Source organism: Bactrocera oleae, chromosome 2 (genome assembly GCF_042242935.1).
Source record: "Bactrocera oleae isolate idBacOlea1 chromosome 2, idBacOlea1, whole genome shotgun sequence".
Lineage (NCBI taxonomy): Eukaryota > Metazoa > Arthropoda > Insecta > Diptera > Tephritidae > Bactrocera > Bactrocera oleae.
The window spans coordinates 64,491,262-64,510,409 of record NC_091536.1 but is presented as its reverse complement, the minus strand read 5'-3'; the positions used below and the strand labels follow the sequence as shown (position 1 = coordinate 64,510,409).

General features: G+C 36.4%; 3 protein-coding genes and 2 long non-coding RNA genes across 5 annotated transcripts; 1 reads left to right on the top strand and 4 right to left on the bottom strand.

The window, feature by feature from the left end:
* Window positions 1-1,105: 1,105 nt before the first annotated feature.
* Window positions 1,106-1,548, bottom strand: LOC138855708 (uncharacterized). Its single transcript, XR_011394779.1, has 2 exons — window positions 1,404-1,548; window positions 1,106-1,334 (listed from the first exon to the last, which is right to left on the bottom strand). It is a non-coding gene; the product is annotated as an uncharacterized lncRNA (long non-coding RNA).
* Window positions 1,549-3,403: 1,855 nt separating this feature from the next.
* LOC138855707 (uncharacterized) lies at window positions 3,404-4,100 on the bottom strand. Its single transcript, XR_011394778.1, has 2 exons — window positions 3,914-4,100; window positions 3,404-3,859 (listed from the first exon to the last, which is right to left on the bottom strand). It is a non-coding gene; the product is annotated as an uncharacterized lncRNA (long non-coding RNA).
* Window positions 4,101-7,170: 3,070 nt separating this feature from the next.
* Window positions 7,171-7,659, bottom strand: LOC138856947 (uncharacterized). The gene has a single exon (XM_070108053.1). It carries the CDS (start codon window positions 7,657-7,659, stop codon window positions 7,171-7,173), a length of 489 nt encoding a protein of 162 aa, XP_069964154.1.
* Window positions 7,660-13,013: 5,354 nt separating this feature from the next.
* Window positions 13,014-14,523, bottom strand: Naxd (NAD(P)HX dehydratase). Its single transcript, XM_014234968.3, has one exon. The coding sequence runs from the start codon at window positions 14,449-14,451 to the stop codon at window positions 13,408-13,410; it is 1,044 nt and encodes a 347-aa protein (XP_014090443.1). The 5' UTR covers window positions 14,452-14,523; the 3' UTR covers window positions 13,014-13,407.
* Window positions 14,524-14,774: 251 nt separating this feature from the next.
* On the top strand, window positions 14,775-18,904 carry omd (integrator complex subunit 5 omd). The gene is made up of 9 exons (XM_014234965.3): window positions 14,775-15,445; window positions 15,510-15,839; window positions 15,904-16,248; window positions 16,314-16,575; window positions 16,648-17,083; window positions 17,140-17,197; window positions 17,640-18,287; window positions 18,349-18,491; window positions 18,560-18,904. The coding sequence occupies exons 1-9, from the start codon at window positions 14,875-14,877 to the stop codon at window positions 18,836-18,838; spliced, it is 3,072 nt and encodes a 1,023-aa protein (XP_014090440.2). The 5' UTR covers window positions 14,775-14,874; the 3' UTR covers window positions 18,839-18,904.
* Window positions 18,905-19,148: the final 244 nt, after the last annotated feature.

Genomic DNA, 19,148 nt, shown 5'->3' with positions numbered 1-19,148 from the left:
TGTTACGTATATTATTATTATATTACGAAAATAAGTTATAAATGCATCAGTATTTTTCAATACAAATTAAGCAACATAATAATTACTAGGCTCCTCAGTTGAAACGCCTCTGTGTATGGGTGCAAGCCAACGAAATAACGGCGAGTTCGCCCGGACATTATGTTGTTGAAAAAAATCAAATGACGACTTTGTCGACAAACATACATATGTATAAACTTATATTTTCCGGGGGATATGAGGCCGGAAGAAAGGGGAGGTTTTAGTCGGTATTAACATTGGCAAGTCCCCAGACTAATGTTCAAGTCCGACATACCCAGAGCGAAACACCTAAGCCTGGCATACGTAAATGTATATCCTCCTCTATGAAAAAAAAAAACATACATACATATTAGCTCGCATACATATTGACACCAAATTGTGCGAATCGTCGCGGAGTTGACAATTTTGTGACAATGTCGGTCGGCTATGTTCATCGTAAAGGGCTTATACCATGGCTAACGAAATACTGCAATTATCGATTGGGCTGCATTACTATTAGTTACTTATTTTGTTGTAAATTCTGGGGCTTTAACCAATAATCGTCTTATATGTGCAAATGTAAATCAGCAAGCGCATAATTCATTTAAGAACATTCTTTGTGTCTATTTATAGCCTTTTCTCCGTTTCGAACATTGCGTGGTGTATTTCAAAAGGTTCGAAGTTGTATTTTTCGATGTTCCCTCTTGCGAAAAGCTCAAATTAGTTCTCTGGTCTACGCGCACAGGGATTTATTATACAGATTTTAGTTTATTAGTGTTTGCTGTGAGTCCCCGCACGTGCACGTGTGTGAGTCGAATAAGTATGTTGAAGCATATGCTTAAATATTCACTTTTGTACTTACTTATTAATGCATTATGTATATTGTACTAACAGATTTAGCCAAATTTTCAGAAAAGCGAAAGGTATGACAACTTTTTTTTTACTTATAACCATTAGATTCTGCGATAAATTCTTAAGATCAAAGTTCAAAAAACAAAAAAAAACCAATATTCAAAACGACAAGTTTCCTACATTGAGTTGTCTGTCTTAGGAAGTTAAATTTCATATTACTAAAAAGGCATTAGAATACATTTTATTTTTCTGCTTTATTTTTCTTGCTTAAAAAAATTCCATGAACCGTAATACAAAAAATAGTCTAATTAACTTTCATTTTGCAATGCTTCCAAGAGATTTGTCAAAGCATTCTTTACCGATGTAGAGGGAGATCCTACCTTAATATACAGGCGAATAGCTTCGACAAACACGCTTGTCGGACTAGGTTTAGGACTAGGAATAACTGGAAAAAAGAAGAACGGCTAAAGGAAGAGAATTGGTTGGCTATTAAAAACTTAAACACAGAACACAGTCTCATAAATATTACTCACCTTAGCCTCTATAACTGTACTAAAACAAAATAGCACGAAAATAAATAACAAAAGATAGTGCACAAAATTTAACTTCATTTTTTCAGGTTGAACGCGTTTTAATGCTTTGCACTAATTATTTTGAAACGCTCGACTTTATATACGCTAAAGTAATAATTTTGCTTGGCGAAAACTAATTCTTTTTAATTGGAAATTTTTCTGAGCAATTCCAATAGAAAATCTCTCAACTATTATCTATTTTATGTTAGCTTAGGCTTTTAAATTTATTTTTGTAATAAATGTATATTTGTTATACGGGGTTATACTCATGCGTTTGTTTTATTATGGCTACTGTGGTCTCCGTTTTAAACATTAGAATTGCCAAAAAAATCTTAATAAAAGCTTTCGCCTTTGCAAAAATATAACATTATTTTCACATCTTTTTGAAAGCTTTCACTTATTTTGTTTAAACTTTAAATCGCAAGAGTATATTCTGGCTAATATTAATTTAAATATTGTTACTTTATAAACCTCTTCGAAGCTTTGTAGAAATTTTGCTTATTTTTTTGCCGGCTAATGTTTTTTTTACACTTCAGTTTCATTAGTGTAAATGATAACACACCTTCATGTGTAAATAATAAAGCTTTCACATATGTAATATTTTAAATATTAGGCTTAGAGACTATAGCGCCTTCAAAAAATAACGTTTTCGTTTTCCAAACGTGAAGGGTTTTATGGGAAAATGTTGTTATTATAGAAAATAATCGTTTTATTATAGCTGACGTTTATTAAATATTTGCTCCAATCTGCCACGTTGTCTATTATAGCCTGACCAACCAAAGATGTCAGGTGCTACTTGCAATTAAATTTTCCGCATATTCCACAGGAAGTGACCCTCAGGAATGTTGGAGGTGCCAAATGAAATCTTTTGTTGACGTTAAATGTTTTCTTGATATTTTTGCCGACATTAAAGCCCAAACATTTTCTATTTAATTGACATCTCCTGACTGTGATGGCCAAATATTACATTGCTTCAAGCACGGTAATGTTTTCCTGTACACAATGCAAGCTGTTTTCAATGTATGGTTTTGAATGAATGGATTTGATGGCAGTACTACTGCGTTTGACGCCAGATCTCTGAAGACTATTCCGTATTGTATTTAAAAATATATCAAATCCCTTTCACTGGCTTTCACTTATTTCTTCCAGCTTTCTTTAGAAGTACTGTCTGATCAAAACTGACTCCGACTGGTCTGTTTTAATTTAGAAACCGTTCGTTTTTTTTCGTATAACTTTTTTATGTTCGTGTAAAGTTTGTTGCTGTTTGTTTACGACGCGAACAGTTGGTTGGAAATTTTTACCACAAAAAAATATCTCAATAAGTTTGTTTGAAATTTTGTGTTTCCAATGAAATCACGACTAGGGAATCATAGAAAATATTGCAGAAGAGTTTTGAGAAGTCTATTTTATCACGTATTCAGTGAAGATCGTGAAGTCATCTAAAACTTGCCTCATGCGAGTTGTTTTTCAACCTTCGTTTATGATGAGAACATAGAAAAAATTAGAGAAACGTAGCAACAAAGAGATATTAGAGGATCTCCACATCTCATATGGCTCGAGTCAACGATTTTAGCTTAAGTTTTGGATATCAGTGTCAATGCCAAACTAGAACTGAACCTTTTGCCGATTTGACGTCGAGTAGAGGTGCAAAAATCAGACGAAACCGAAAATAAAACAAAATTTCTGAAGGCACTGAAGGCCATATCAGCCGAGGCTTATAATAAAAGTATGGATTAAACATTGACATGATTGAATTTGCTCTGGAAGCCATTTCGATGGCGACAATAAAGATTTGTTTTAAAGGCCGTTAAAATTTATTTTTTTGACAGACCAGAATTAACTTAGACTTCATTATTCTATAATAAAATTATTTTCAAACGAAAAGTAGCTTCAACATATAAATATATGCTTCATAAGAACACATAAATGATCTGTTCTTCGATTTATATTGAAGATATTAATTTTCACGTGAAGTGGTTTCTAAGATACCGTTTATTTAGCAAAGTGTGTTCTAAAGCAGGATTTTCTTAACATGCACAGTGGGATCATATGTATACACATGTATACAAACCGCTCCCTCTATATCCCTCTATATCTTAATATGACATAATAAAGATCAATAAAGTGAAAGCTTAAAAAATTAAATCTAAATCTAACTATTTTTCGTATAAATTAATTTTACTTCTCTAACTATCCTTCCTAGGAAAAATTTTGCAAAAGAAAAAAAAAAGATATTAATACTTTGAATCTTTTTATACACATGCAGTTGACTAAGTATTCCAATTAAAATATAAAAAAAGAAATACTAGTTTAGAAATGGTACTTTAATTTTTGTCCTTCAATTCTTTCAATAGGTTTCCAATTATATCCTTTACTGAAGATGTGGTCTGGTGTAGTTCTCCGAATCCAAAACAAGGCTGAAAAGCGAAAATCGACTTAAGATTGTATTCAAACATTTAAAAAATAATTACCTTCGGTTTTGCCTCTACATTCAAGACAAAAGCGCTAAGTAGTATGAAGAAAAGGCAAATGAAATATAACTTCATCTTTTAGCTTATAGTTTTTTAAGTTTTTACTTGCAGTTGTAATTTCTTGAACTACGTCAACAACTCCATAGCGAAAACAACGCTTTTATACCAGTATTCGCTCAAGCAGTGAATACTACACTCTGTTTTTATACTCTCGCAACATGTTGCTACAGAGTATAACAGTTTTGTTCACCTAACGGTTGTTTGTATCACCTAAAACTGATCGAGTTAGATATAGGGTTATACAAGTATATACAATACATAAATGATCAGGATGAGTAGACGAGTTGAAATCCGGGTGACTGTCTGTCCGTCCGTCCGTCCATCCGTGCAAGCTGTAACTTGAGTAAAAATTGAGATATCTTTATAAAACTTGGAAGACATGTTTCTTGGTACCGTAAGACAGTTGGTGCTGCAGCCCCCACAAAACGCCATTAATCAAAAACAAATAAATTGTCATAACTAAGCTCCACAACAAGATACAAGACTCTTATTTGGTACACAGGATCAGAATAGGGAGGGGCATCTGCAGTTAAAATTTTTTTTAAAGTGGGCGTGGTCCCGCCCCTAATAGGTTTAATGTGCATATCTCCTAAACCGCTAATGCAATAATAACAAAATTCACTGGAAGCAAATGTTTTTAGAACCTCTACACACAGTGTGAAAATGGGTGAAATCGGGTGGCAACTCCGCCCACTCTCCAAATAACGGTACTGTTAAAAGCGCGATAAATCAAGCACTAAACATGCCAGTGACATTAAATCTTATCTCTGGGATGGTATGAGATGACTTTATAGGAACCGCGTTCAAAATTAGACGGTGGGCGTGGCACAGGTTGGTGAAACTTTTAGGTGAAAACCCATATCTTGAGATCTGCTTAACCGATTTCAACCAAATTCGGTTCATGACGTTCTTTTCATATTTCTATATCATAGTGCGAAAATGGGCGAAATCGGACTACAATCACACCTATTTCCCATATAACACCATTTTCAATTTCATCTGATTTTTTCACTTTCCACTATGCGAATCAGGCAACAATGACTGTATCGGGATAAAACTTTGCGTGAATAATGCGATTAATTCTAAATCGAACCATAACTGTTCAAGCCCCTAAGTGCTAAATATGTGGACCCCAGTGCCTATAGTTGACGTTCTACCGAAAATATCAGTCAATCCACAAAGAAATCTCAAACGAGTATACTATTTGACTTTGCGAGAGTATAAAATGTTCGGTTACATCCGAATTTAGCCCTTCCTTACTTGTTAGGTATTGGTTTTTAATTGAAAAATATTTTGTGATAATTTAAATGTATTAAATCAACTTGTTTACAATACCGACCGAACCATAGCATCAGTGATAGGCACAAATTCTTTCGTAGTAAAGTAGAAGTCGAATTACATTCTCGAAAGAAAACTTGGAAATAATATTTAGATATTTATTTAATTTAAAATTTTTAATAGCGAAAGAAGTAAGAAAAATATTTTTTTAAATTTCAATATCTCATCACGTTAAAATTTATTGTAATGCAGATAAATTATGCCGATTTGGATATATTCACTTCTAAATGATATTAATCGTTTCAACATGTATGTATGTGTGTACCTATGTTATTTTCTCGAACAAGTATTGGAAACCAAAAGCAAAAGTTCATGGAAAATGAACGCTTTCCGATTCAAGCGTAATGTTTTAATAGGAAGCAAATGTTAATATAAAAGAGAAATTCGTAAAATAGAATATATCTAAAGGATATTAATTGATTTATCATGTCTGTTGCTTTGTCTAGCACAAAATAGAAAATCAATCGTCAGTTACAAAAAAAGTGAAAGTTCTGCAACTCAGCGGAAAGCTATCAACGAGAAGCAAAAATTTTCCGAAAATATAAGTTATCGAAAGCTGATAAAAGCTCAAGAACACTAGTAAAAAGTTTAAATGGAGATAAATTGAACAAATTTTATGAAAAATTTGCGATTAAATATTTTACCTTTATATCACATTTTGGTATCTCACAACAGCTACATTTACATATGTATGTATATCTGCATACATAGATAACTTAGCTTGCCGCTTTTAATGAGCGACAAACCCAAAGAGTAGTAAATCAAAGAGATGCTACCCTGCTGATTTGCTCAAAACCACAAAACAACAGCAATATAAGCGATGTCAGCGGGCGCATGAGCAGCAATAGTTGTACGCTGAAATTGGAATATAAGTGTATGTTTACATTGGGACTCTTTTGCAACCCAAACCGGTTAAGGGACCGTGCCACTCGTGTGCGGTTGGCACGCTTTGTGTTCTTGTTCGTAACAGTTCGCTGCTTCCTTTTTCAGCATTCCATTGCATTTTCAAATAATTTTAATGGTTGCAAGAGCGCTCGGTTTTAAATGAATATATACCATTCATTCAGAAATTTGAATTCTGTTATCTATTTTTTATATGTAACTAGCTGACCCGGCGAACTTCGTACCGCCTAACAGTCAATAAATGTCGTGTTACCTTTAAGCTGAACTAGTATAGGCTTTGATGAACGTAATACAATGATACAAAATAAATATGAAAATAGATAGATATATAAAAGTATTTTATTATGATCAACAATACATACAGAAAGAGAATACAAATAAAAATTAAGTACTTCAAACACGTGTCAGAAAAATAAAGATTCAATTAAAGTGTGGTGTGTAGCATGTGATGCACTCGGATTAACTCTGTTCATTTAAGCACTTTGTGGTAAACGACATTCTCTGTTTTTTTGTCAGGCGCAAGAACAAATAAAGCGGATGGTTTACCGACACGTAAACATGCCACGAACAATTGACCATGAGAAAAACATGCATTTTCTAGATTGAGGCCACAAATAGTCAATGATTGGCCCTATGATTTGTTAATCGTCATGGCGATGGCAAGACGATTCGGAAATTGAATTCGTTTAAATTCAAAAGGCTTATCCGTTGGGATTAAAGGAATCCTTGGAATAAGAACTTCCTCATCTTAAAATTTTCCTTTGAGTATCAACGCGTGAATCTCATTGCTCATCAGTTTTCTTATCGCCAAACGTGTTCAATTGCACAGTTTTGATTGGTTTAAATTTCTAAGCATGATGACTACCGAGCCAACTTTCAATGGCAAATTGTGCGGTGGTAAACCAGGCACATCCAAGGAGTTTAAAAATTCAGTTGGATAATTAGTGGCTTCATGTTCATAGAGTACCTACGATTTGATTCTGAATTATAATATTTAGGTCAGCTACATCTTTATTTTTAGCCGCCAAACTTGCTCGCTCACTTAACCATTTAGTATTTTTGTGGTTAGCAATGATATCCGGGAATACTTTGTTGATAAGCTCGTCTTTCGATGAGACGAAATTGCAAAAATTTGGAGGAAACGAAATCAATTCGCTCGATTCGTCAACAGGAACAGGGCCATTACCTATAGTCAACAATTGCTTGGAGAAATCATCAGCAGATAGATCGTTCAACAATGCAACTCTCATATTTACTGACAGTTGAAGTTTCTTTGCATATCGCCACAGATTTGATGCTTTGAGGCAAGCGTTGATTTCGGCGGCAGCAGCATGTCTTGGAATGACTGGTAGTGTTTGTCGGAAATCGTCAGATAGTAAAATCATTGCACCGCCAAAACATCTCGAGTCATTGCGTAGATCTTTTAATGTTCGGTCAAGCGCCATTGTGCATTCGTCTCATATTATGATTTTTGATGCTACTAAAACTTTGGCCATTGAGGAGTGGTTCGAAATGTTACATGTCGGTTATTCAGTAGTTTGAAGGTTTAATGGCAATTCCAGAAGAAGCAACTGATACCGCAAATTTCTGATCTCGCACGTACAGTGGCCAAAATCAATGGCATGAGGAATGTCTTTCCAGTTTCGCCAGGGGCATCCAGAAAACAAAGCCACCATTTCCATCATCAATTGCATTAATCAATGTATCATAGTTTTCTCTCTGTTTAGGACTCAATAGTGGTACATTCGTTCGAACTGACTGTGCTAATTCACATGGATCATATTCACGTTCACGTTCACGTTCCAATTCTCTATTAAATGCGTCATTCATTCCGAGATCGCGTGCTGGCATTCCTAACCTGACTAACAAACTGCCGCAAATGAGGTAACACATATCTTCGATCAAGAGCAAAGCCTGGTTATGCATCTACTCATTCGCCTCAATATCAGGATTTCTTATGCCGACACGAATTCGATGTAAAATGTCTTCTGACAAGTTATCTTTGTATTTGTTCCACAGGTCACGTGGGTTTGATTGGAAGCATGTCGAAATGATGATAGCAAAAATGTGCGTATTTGATTTGGAGATGCAGAAACAATTGTTCAGCACTTTTTAACCTTACTTCTTACCTAACTTAATAAACCTTTAAAAAATCATAGACAACATAAAAAGACATTTACGTTTTCGTTAACCTATAAAAAAATTTTAGAAATTGTTTTCGAGAATATAAACTTTAATTTACACAAAATAAATTTATAAACGCACGCGTAAACGTTAATCATTTGTCATTGTTTCTGAACGCATGTCAACCATTACTTATAGTATTTGAAAGAATGGACAACAAATTTTTGGCAGGTACGAAACAAAGTAACAGTTAGGGAAAATTATTCATCTTTTATAACTATGTTTTCGTCGAGTTTTCATTATTTTTAAGATGTTTTCTGCTATTCGGGGCGGGGACAAATTCTAGGAACCAAAAACCATAAAAATTGGTCTAGCCGATCTCGAGTTATAAGGGTTGTAAAAAACCTGACTTTGTTTTATATACTATATAGATATGCATAGAATAATAAAATTTTTTGAAAAATTGTGAATGAAGAAAAAATTAATATACTCAAAAATATTCAATTTAAATTTTTACTAACATATAGCGATATTAAATGTAATAATATAAGAGTATACATAAAAGAATTCTCATAAAAATGGTAACTTTACATTTTTATTTACGCAATATATTAAGATGCTTTTATTTAAATCCTTTGCGGTTAGGATTTAGTTCCAATATCATTTTATTTAAATCAAGAATTGTAATTAATTCAAGGATGATTTATAATAAATAGAAAAACAAGATTAGAAAATTCCTGTTATAAATTTGGCCTTGAAAATATTAGTAGCGGGCATTCAATACATTCTGGTGGATTAGGGAATTCCCGTCATACGCTTTTCTACTCTACTATTTAGCGGGTAGGTATTATGCACACCATTTTACCACATTCATGGTAATTCATTGCAACCAAATGTGAGACCATCACCCCAACATACAAATGAAATATGCAACACACTCTAAGTATCGCGCAGCCGAACCGCACAAATATTTGCAACATTACATTTTATAAAAAGGAATGACAGAAAAACTCGATTGAGTTGCTGGGCTATTTTTGCTAGTGTGAATGCACAGAGCGACACCAAAAGATAATTAGCCCATAATGAGGGTCAAAAGAGTCCCAATTTATACATACTTTTGCGCGGTAGATAATATAATTTGCTTTTGGAAAAATCGTAAACATTGACAGTCATTTTACTGTTCATTTGACTGTCAGTACTGACATAATAAATATAAGTGTATTGGTGAACCCATCAGCAGTTTCTTGTAGGGTACAGAGCTGGATATATATGGGTCTGCAGGCATTGATATAAAATAGTGCAATCATGACATGTCTTCACCTTCTTTGGTCGCGGCGGAAAGTGTTATGCTTTAAACAGTCACCGACGCAATACCGTGGACCGAGTCAGCTGATACAACTTATTTTTTGAGAGCGCAATGTAAATGAACACTCACCACCGCTTCTACACACCGTACGGTAGGATACCCGCAAAAATTGGATTTTCCCCGTAGAAACGAATGAGCTGAGAGTCAAAGAGCAATCTCTTGCAACGCAGGGTTGCCAGTCACGATATTTTGTAGTAATTACGAAAAAAAAACTTGAATATATTTGAAATATTCTTAAAATAACTCAAAATCACAGTCATATACATTTACTTATAAATAGGTAGACTATTTTTATACCCTCGCAACATGTTGCTACAGAGTATAACAGTTTTGTTCACCTAACGGTTGTTTGTATCACCTAAAACTGCTCGAGTTAGATATAGGGTTATACAAGTATATACAATACATAAATGATCAGGATGAGTAGACGAGTTGAAATCCGAATGACTGTCTGTCCGCCCGTCCGTCCATCCGTGCAAGCTGTAACTTGAGTAAAAATTGAGATATCTTTATGAAACTTGGAAGACATGTTTCTTGGTACCGTAAGACGGTTGGTGCTGCAGCCCCCACAAAACGCCATTAATCAAAAACAAATAAATTGCAATAACTAAGCACCACAATAAGATACAAGACTGTTATTTGGTATACAGGATCAAATTAGGTAGAAGCATCTGCAGTTTAAATTGTTTTTAAAAGTGGGCTTGGTCCCGCCCCAATAGGTTAATGTGCATATTTCCTAAGCCGCTAAAGCTATAATAATAAAATTCACTGAAAATTAAAGTTTTTAGCACCTCTTTCGACAGTGTGAAAGTGAGTGAAACGGTACTGTTAAAAACTACTAAAAGCGTGATAAATCAAGCACTAAATACGCCATTGACATTAACTTTTATTCCTGGGATATTATGAGATGATTTTATAGGAACCGCGTTCAAAATTAAATAGTACACGTGACACCGTCCACTTTTAGGTGAAAACCCATATCTTGGGATCTGCTTAATCTATTTCAACCAAATTCGGTACATAACATTCTTCTCAAATCATATATCTATATTATAGTACACCATTTTAAATTCCATCTGAATAATGCGTTTAAAGTATGTTCACGCTCCTAGGTGCTGAATATGTGGACTCCATTGCCTAAAGTTGAATTTTTACCAAAAATATCGGTCAATGTGTATGATATACTTGTATAATTGAAATTCATATAATAAAATAAATAAATGAAACTCTTAATAATACTTGTAATATGTTTTTGTGTTAAAAATGGGATGAATCGGATCATTACAATTGATAAATCAATACTTGTTTAATATAAAATTTTGTTAACACCTGCAGTAATTTCCCGGGCTTTGATTCTTGCAAGTTGCGAGAGTATAAAATGTTCTGAGAGCACCTTCAAAACACTACTCATTGCTACGGACGTCATCGTTGGCGAGCGTCAAATCCGCAAGGTGATCGCTGCTGCTACTGCTCGCTTCATACCGGCTGGAAGAATCGCGGAACTCCACCATTATTTCCCAGGCGAAGTAGCTGTATTAGCAAACGAGCGCGACACCTTACGCCATGCCGATCCCCGAATAAGGGATCTCAGCTTGGAGATCGGGAAATGGTAAATCAACTTAAGCGGACAAAATGGATAGAGCACCTGAAGTCCTGCAATCTCTCCACCGGTGTAAGTAAGCTTTGGACTACTGTCAAGGTCTTGTCTACTCCGAAGAGACATGACGACCGGGTTGAAATTCAATTCGATGGCCATGCCTATTCGGACCCGAAGAAGTGCGCGAGCTATTTTAGCTGACAGCTTACACTGCACCCTTCGACCGACAAGGCCAATCGATGTGTTACCCGACGGCTGCGCAAAATGCCAAAAGACTGCGCACCACTTACTTTCACCGATGGGAGGTTCAGAGTGTCATCAAAAAGACCAAATCGTCTAAATCCATTGGCCCTGACGGAATAAGCATGCTGATGCTAAAACATCTAGGCTCGACGGGAGTAAGCTACCTCACCAAGGTCCTCAACTTGTCTATGTCCCCCTTGCGAAAGGACGATCCTCTTAGCGTTGTACTTTTCAAAAGCTTTTGACACAGTCAATCACACAACGCTACTTGAGGACCTAGAACAATCAACGTCCCTCCAGGGCTGAAGCGGTAGACCATGAACTACTTGCGCGGGTCATCATCCGTAGTGTTTTGAGGCCAAAAATCCAAACTTAGAATAATTGAAAAGGGGGTTTCGCAGGGCGGTATTCTCTCCCCACTACTGATTAATTTCTACATTTCGAAACTCCCCCAACCACCAGCAGGAATTTCCGAGACCTCGTACGCTGATGACTGCACGATATTGACGTCGGGTAATGGAATCGATGGCATGTGCTCAAAAGTAAACAGCTACCTGTACGACCTTGCTCGCTTCTTCTCTGCAAGGAGTCTGACACTCTGCCCCACTAAATCCACTCCACAGCGACCATCTTCACAAATTGGACGAAGGAATTCAGACTGGACCTGAAAATACCAATCGATGGCACAAAAATTCCGACAGTGAATAACTCTAAAATTTTAAGCGTAACATTGGACAGTCTGTGCTTCTTCATTCCTCACACGACCGCGATAACTGCCAAAGTACAAGGCAATCAGCCCGCCGGTCCTAAACTACGCATCACCAATTTGGTCGCCTGGATGTAGTGCAACGCAGACGAGGAAGCTTCAGACTTGTCAAAACACTGCACTCCGGACTATCACGGGGTGCCTCTTGATGTCCCCAATTGAACACCTGCACAGTGAGGTCCTTATGCTTTCGGTTAAGGAACATAACGAGCTCCTCTCCAAGCAGTTTCTGTTGGGATGTTTTCGCAGAAATTACCCCTGCGTCATCTACTTGAAGCGGAACCGCATCCTAGGAACATCAAGAGGTCCTTACTTGATTACGTCGACGACATCAGACAGTACGCCGACCGAACTTCGGACGCACCTAACTATAGACAAGTACTGACCGCCATTCACAGTGGAGCCATCAACACCTTCATCGACTCCCTCGCAGTGAATTGCGTACCAGGAGTCAAATCAGCAGACGTAGAGCTGTGAACCTCGCGCAACTTCCTTCTGGATATTGTAGTAGTTTAAACTCCTACTTATCCAGAATAGACCCCGATATTCCAAACATATGTCCTGCGTGCAATAAGTCTTCGCATGATACTAACCACCTCTTTGCATGCCCAACAAACCCAGTTCATCTAACACCCTTTTCCTTATGCTCCGGTGTATAAGTATTCTCAATTAGTTTGTTTTGTTACAATTTATAAGTCATTAATTCTCAAATATATATAGATACATATATATTTATTAAAATAAACAATAAAGCCAGAGTATATATTTTAAATCTCATGTTCCTTGCCGGACAAAATTCCGGGTCCGTTCCTGTTAAGTAGATCTGACTGTCGCACAAACGGTTTATGCGTTTATGCCACTTCGGTAATTTATTAATTTTCAAATATTATTAATTTATACAATAAAATCAGAGTATACATTTTAAATCTTAACTTCCTAAATAGATATATCGCTGAGTGAATATTGATTTCTATAAAACTACGAACTTTAATAAAATTGAGAGAGAGAAAGAAGAAAACTTAAAAATGCAATCAACAAGTGTTTTCGCTAACCATTTACATCAACTTCTTCGCCGTATTCATTGGCATAAAACAAAATTACTGCTCTTCAAAAATGTTGCGGAACACTAAATGAATTTCATTTAACATATCGCTCGCCACCATACTGCGACCCCATTTTTGAAAACCAGCCGCATTGCATTGCTTCACCAAATAGCTCGCCGCAAACGTTGCAATAAATGCCGCATTTGACTGATTAGATTCTAAAGCCCAATGAAAAAAGGTAGCAATCGAACCGCATAGTAAATCACCTTGTCCGCCGCATCGACGACCAGAACCACCCGATGGAAGTGTGTAAATTTCCGAGGTACTTGGTATATAAATTTTATCTTGTGAACCTTTTTTAAGTACAATTACGCCATCACCTAGCTGCGCCATTCGCTGTTTTACTACTTCGACATCGTCACTAAATAAACGTCGAAATTCTATAACGTTTGGCGTCAATATGACATTGCTTAATCCATTAAGCAAATCCATATTTTCATTGAGTATGAAGAGGCCATCGGCATCAATAATTAAGGGTTTATTTAGTTGTTTGCAAAGTTCGATAAGACAAACGACAGTCTTTTGTATCTTTGGATCTCGTCCTAGTCCAGGACCTATGATTAATACGTGTAATCGTTCTAACCATGGTGACATTTGTTCTATAGCATCATCCGCATCCAATAAAGGATGCACAATTAATTCGGGACTATACGATTTGATAACAACAGCAGCATCGCGTTGACAAAATATATGAGCCAAATCAGCACCTACACGCATAGCACTAATGGCTGAAAAATATGGAGCCCCGGTGTACTCTAGAGACCCACCAATTACCCCAATTCGTCCAGCTTGACCTTTGTGACGTTGATTGCCCCTGTTGTCGCTCACATTTAATTTGGGAACTACTGTCGAACGGAATAATTTTAGTAACTTATCTGCTTGCACTGGTATTTCGATAAACTTTGACATTTTACTAGAATAGGCACAATTCTGATGCAAATTGGCACCGAGCCAATTACCAATAATCTTTTGCTGCGGAGCGATAAATAAATAATAATTTAGCCTCTTCAAATTGACAAATTGCTTTGACAAGTTCATTTTCTTTCTGTTTGTTTTGTTTTTGATAATTGTTTTCCATTTCTGGAAATCACAACAAAAACAAAAATCAGCTGTTGTAGGTTAAATTAAGCAGAGAATTAAGATTATATTAAATATTAAATTTATACATCTATATACATATATATATGTATTATGTAGATCATTATCCATGATGTAGATTATATCTACATTCTCTGGTTTGAGTTGCCGTAAGCAGCAAATGTAAATTATTATCAATTTATAGTCTACATTCTCTGCCGTAAGCTTTTTTTAGTATGTGTTTATTTAGGAAATTCACAAAATATGGTAACACTTACTTCTTTACTGCAACGTTCTCCTTTACTTACTCAGTTTTGTTATGATCAGTGTTTGACCAGGATATTTTTGGCGTTTGATTTGCTGAATATTTCATCAAAGTATAAAATGTTAAAACAACATGTTTTGGTGGAGTTAAAGCAATTCATTCAAGCAGTAACGAACCATAACGGCAATCCTAAGAAGCTTCCAAATAGCTCTTTGCTGCGAAGTTGTTTTCGCCTGCTTGAGGACTTGCCGGCTGCACGCGAGATTATCTTGGAATATTTCTCGATTGTTGCTGAAGTAGCAGTACAAAATTATTTGGCTAATGCAAATGTAGACTATACCACTGGACTACCAATACGACAAGGTAAACAAGGTGCGGGTCCCAGTTCGAGTAACAATGCTACGACACAGCTAGCGGTTATAGAGGATAGTAACTGGGCAGCAGTACAAGAGGCGCTTGAAAATTTAGTTGTCAAAGGACCCCCAGCTTGGGGTCCCGTGATTGCTTCGTGGAGTCTTGATCTTGTAGGAAAGTTATCAGACAGGTATACCAAACGAAAGATGTCTATTATAGCTGCATGTAATTATTGGCTCAATTGCGGTGCAATGCGCGGTTTACTTACGTTAATAAGTTTGAGTTTTCGTAAACTTACAAATAGTGAGAAAGAGACTTGTGTAGAAACTTTATTGGGTATGCATTCTTCAATTTATATCTGGGAAAACAAATAAATTATAACACACTTTTTTCCTTTCAGGTGCTTTTCAACGTTATTCACTTAGTTTTGATTGGGTCGTAGCGCGTCTAGGCGGTTGCTTTCCCTTAAGCATTATATCACATATTTTGCAATGCAGCCTCAAACGTTTTGCTGACGATTATCGCTGTCGCTTCGACTCTGAACTAGGTATTTTAGATTACTTATCCTTCGCGCATGAACAGGAGCTTAAGCAAGCATTGACTGAACTCCTGAAAGATGGTTTTAATCCAAAAAAAAGTTTAGATGCCTGTATCATACCATTTCTATTGCTGATGGCTACATATGCGGATGCATTACTGCAAAACCTGGTGATTGTGTTTCTTGAAATATGTATGTAATTAATTATATGGGCCGTATAAATTTAACAGAATATTACGTATTTTCTTATATGTAGATAGTGATGATCTACGCAATACTATAATACAGAAAACCCCCCTTTGGATGAGCAACAAGGTGTTTGCAGAGATGCAACCATCGCTTAACAGTCTGACATTGCGTTTAAAATCAAATGGTGCTCATCTGCTTATCGCAGTGTCACAAATGGCAGAACAGTACACTTGGTGTCAGGATTTCCTCGAATATAATCTGCAAGATCTGGAACAAGTAGTACTAAATGCAACAGTTTGCCCGCTAATGAATGACCTGGCGACCGAAGACTCGAAATATTTGCTTTGGAAGAATTGTTTGAGCGCAAATATCTTTCAACAGCAAACTGCTGTGCGTCTCCTGTTGATTGTTTGTATGTAAAAGCTTGAAATATATCAATGCATCATGTTATTGTCATAGCATGTGTTTTTTTTTCAGCTACACAACATTCACATATTTACTATCAGACGATATCGGAATTACTACGCAAGTCATATGTGACAAATCCCAATGGTTTGGGTGCCGTCATACGTATAATTGGTGGTCAAAGTGGTGTAGTTGAATTTCCATGCATTAAGCCAGGTTTACAAATGGTGCTGGAAGATGTGCTGCTTCAGGAACAATTCAAACACACACGTTTAATAACCAGTGACCAGTCAGAGGCGCTTAACACATTCAAAAATCTTAACACGCTAACAAAGTAAGTTTGCATATACATATAAAGTAATCACAAAATATTAACTAATGTATTCTTTAAATTTCATCGTCGCAGAATGCAAAAGAAGAACTCATTTCAATATATGAAGCAAAACCTGCTGCCAAATGTGCTCAACGATTGTTTACCGAAAATTTTACAAATTCTGGAAGTCACGCTAACTAAAGTGATTCTACACATGAATAAATTAGCCGAAGCAAACAGCGCGAAGGCAATTAAAGTTGCACAAAATATCAAAAATGTTAGTAACAGCGAAATTGGTAGTGATAATAAAAAAGTAAAATATGCCGCGGCGGATGCTGAAGTGGAGGCAATGGATGTGGAAAATACAGATGAGGATACCAAGCTCATAGTAGGCATACCGCTGCATGATTCCGACGAAAGCGAAGAAGAAGAAAATGATGCCGGCCGGCGTATTTTAGCACACACTATCATAGACTTGCTCAACACAATTGATGTTGGCTTGAAAGGCACGGTGATCCGCACCACAGAGGTAAGCTCTTTTTACTGTTATTATAATATTTCATTAATCCAATATTTTTTGTGCAGATATTAAAGCTGTCAATTTTAAGCGTAAAGTATTTCTTCTTGGCACTCACCGAAAAAAGTAAGCTACATATTTTTTAAACAAAGTTTTGTCTATAGCTATTTATTATTATACCTTGAAGAGGGTATTAAGTTTGCCGCGAAGTTTGTAACACCCAGAAGGTAATGTCGGAGACATATATATATATATATATATTGCAAGTGCAATATTTCAGATTGATATCTAAAGAACTCAACTATTGTCTGCATTCCGAGTTGAGTTCTTTAGATATCAATCTGAAATTTTGCACTTGCGGTTTCCTCCGAAGAATCTGCTCATTTGTCGGAAACGCCGATATCGACTACTGTAACTGCCATACAAACTGAACGATCAAAATAAAGTTCTTGAATGGAAAAGTTTTTTTTTATTTGTGAAGGGTATTTTCTACCGAAGTTTTTTTAGTTTTAAACAAATTTTCCTATAACTATTAATAATCCATTTTTTCACTTTTCTCATATTGCAGGTTCAATATCTCGTTCGGCTGCAGTGAATCGTGCCTACTTGCTGCTGACGCGGCAATGCGTTGCACGCAAGGCGGCGCGTACTGCATGTATACGCGAGTTAGTAGAGGGTGCACTTTTCTATTATGGCTATTTATTCGGTCAGTATGAAGAACCAGAAGTGGATCAGCTGGAAATACCAGAGCATGAAATGGTTTTGCTACAAAATCAACGACATAGTTTAGGGCCAAATGCCAATCGTACCGTGCTGCATGCGGGTGTGATTGGGCGCGGTTTGCGACCTGATTTGGCCACAAAGCAGCAAAAAGTGTGTCCAACTGAAATGCAAACGTTGTTGCTCAAAGCTTTAGATGCTTGCTGCACGGTGGCAGATAAACAAAATTCCGTCGAGGGTTACTCCATGATATCGCTATTGCTGGTCGAAATGGTATCAACGGATGTCATGTACAATGGTCTGCCCTTTCCGGATGAAGAGTTCACCAAAGTGACAATGGAACGTGATCTGATGATACGTCGCGCATTTACCACATCTCCAGTGCTTTGGGCGTTGTTGGGCTTTATAGCAGCGCATAGACCGGCGCTGTGCTTTTCATCGGTGCTGCTGCGTGCCATGTGTGCCACCTGTTTGCATCAGTGGCGCGCAAAAAATGGTAATTATGATGAAAATAGCTTTTTGTATTGTATTTTATTGCTTTTTATATTTTTTTGCAGTTAACAAATTCCAACCTTTCGATCCCAACGACGAACTTATGCGTTGTACGCAAAAACTATTGCAGTTGCTGGCAATGGGACAGTTACTGCCGCCACCACTTTCCAATCTACACGTAATCATCAAACACTTTGAACCACCAGAGGTTAGTTAAATTGTCACCAAAAAGCAATTATCAGAGATTATTTTCAAATTACAAACTTCTTTTCGCAGATTGCCTTGCTGTTGAAGGAGTGCATTTGGAATTACTTAAAAGATCACGTGCCCTCACCGGCACTCTTCCATGTCGACAACAACGAGCTGCATTGGCGTAATCCGCATATGTCCAAAATTCCGCCGCAATATGTCGATACACTACGCAATTTAATGCAGAAAAAGCTGACGAAATTGGGTGAACATTATTACCAAATGTTCATTATGCCCGAGTTGAATGAGGCGCATGTGGGTCAAGTTGGCCCGGTGGATTTAATGGCAAATAAGACGGAGTTATAAAACTTTTCACATTCATAATTATACCATATGCAATAAAATAAGAATCAGCTTTTCATTTACAACAAACGGTTTATATTTTGTCAAGTGTTAAAAATATGGAAAATATATTTTGTTTTTCTGTATACGTGCATTGGTTCTATTAAACCAATCACATATGTAATTCATAACAAATAAGATTTCATTTTTCAGCTAAGAAACGAAAACACAATGTTTTTGTATTGTCGGTAGGAAATGTATGCATTCTTTCATTTGCTTATATGCATTCTATGTATATTTATATGTTTGTATTTATGGATATATTACTTTTATG

Bases quoted from the DNA above. Each gene is read 5' to 3' on its own strand.
- Naxd (XM_014234968.3), bottom strand. From the start codon at position 14,451: ATGAACTTGTCAAAGCAATTTGTCAATTTGAAGAGGCTAAATTATTAT.
- omd (XM_014234965.3), top strand. From the start codon at position 14,875: ATGTTAAAACAACATGTTTTGGTGGAGTTAAAGCAATTCATTCAAGCA. The intron at 15,840-15,903 runs GTATGTAATTAA...TCTTATATGTAG, and splicing joins GATTGTGTTTCTTGAAATAT to ATAGTGATGATCTACGCAAT. The intron at 18,288-18,348 runs GTAATTATGATG...ATTTTTTTGCAG, and splicing joins TCAGTGGCGCGCAAAAAATG to TTAACAAATTCCAACCTTTC.
- LOC138856947 (XM_070108053.1), bottom strand. From the start codon at position 7,659: ATGGCGCTTGACCGAACATTAAAAGATCTACGCAATGACTCGAGATGT.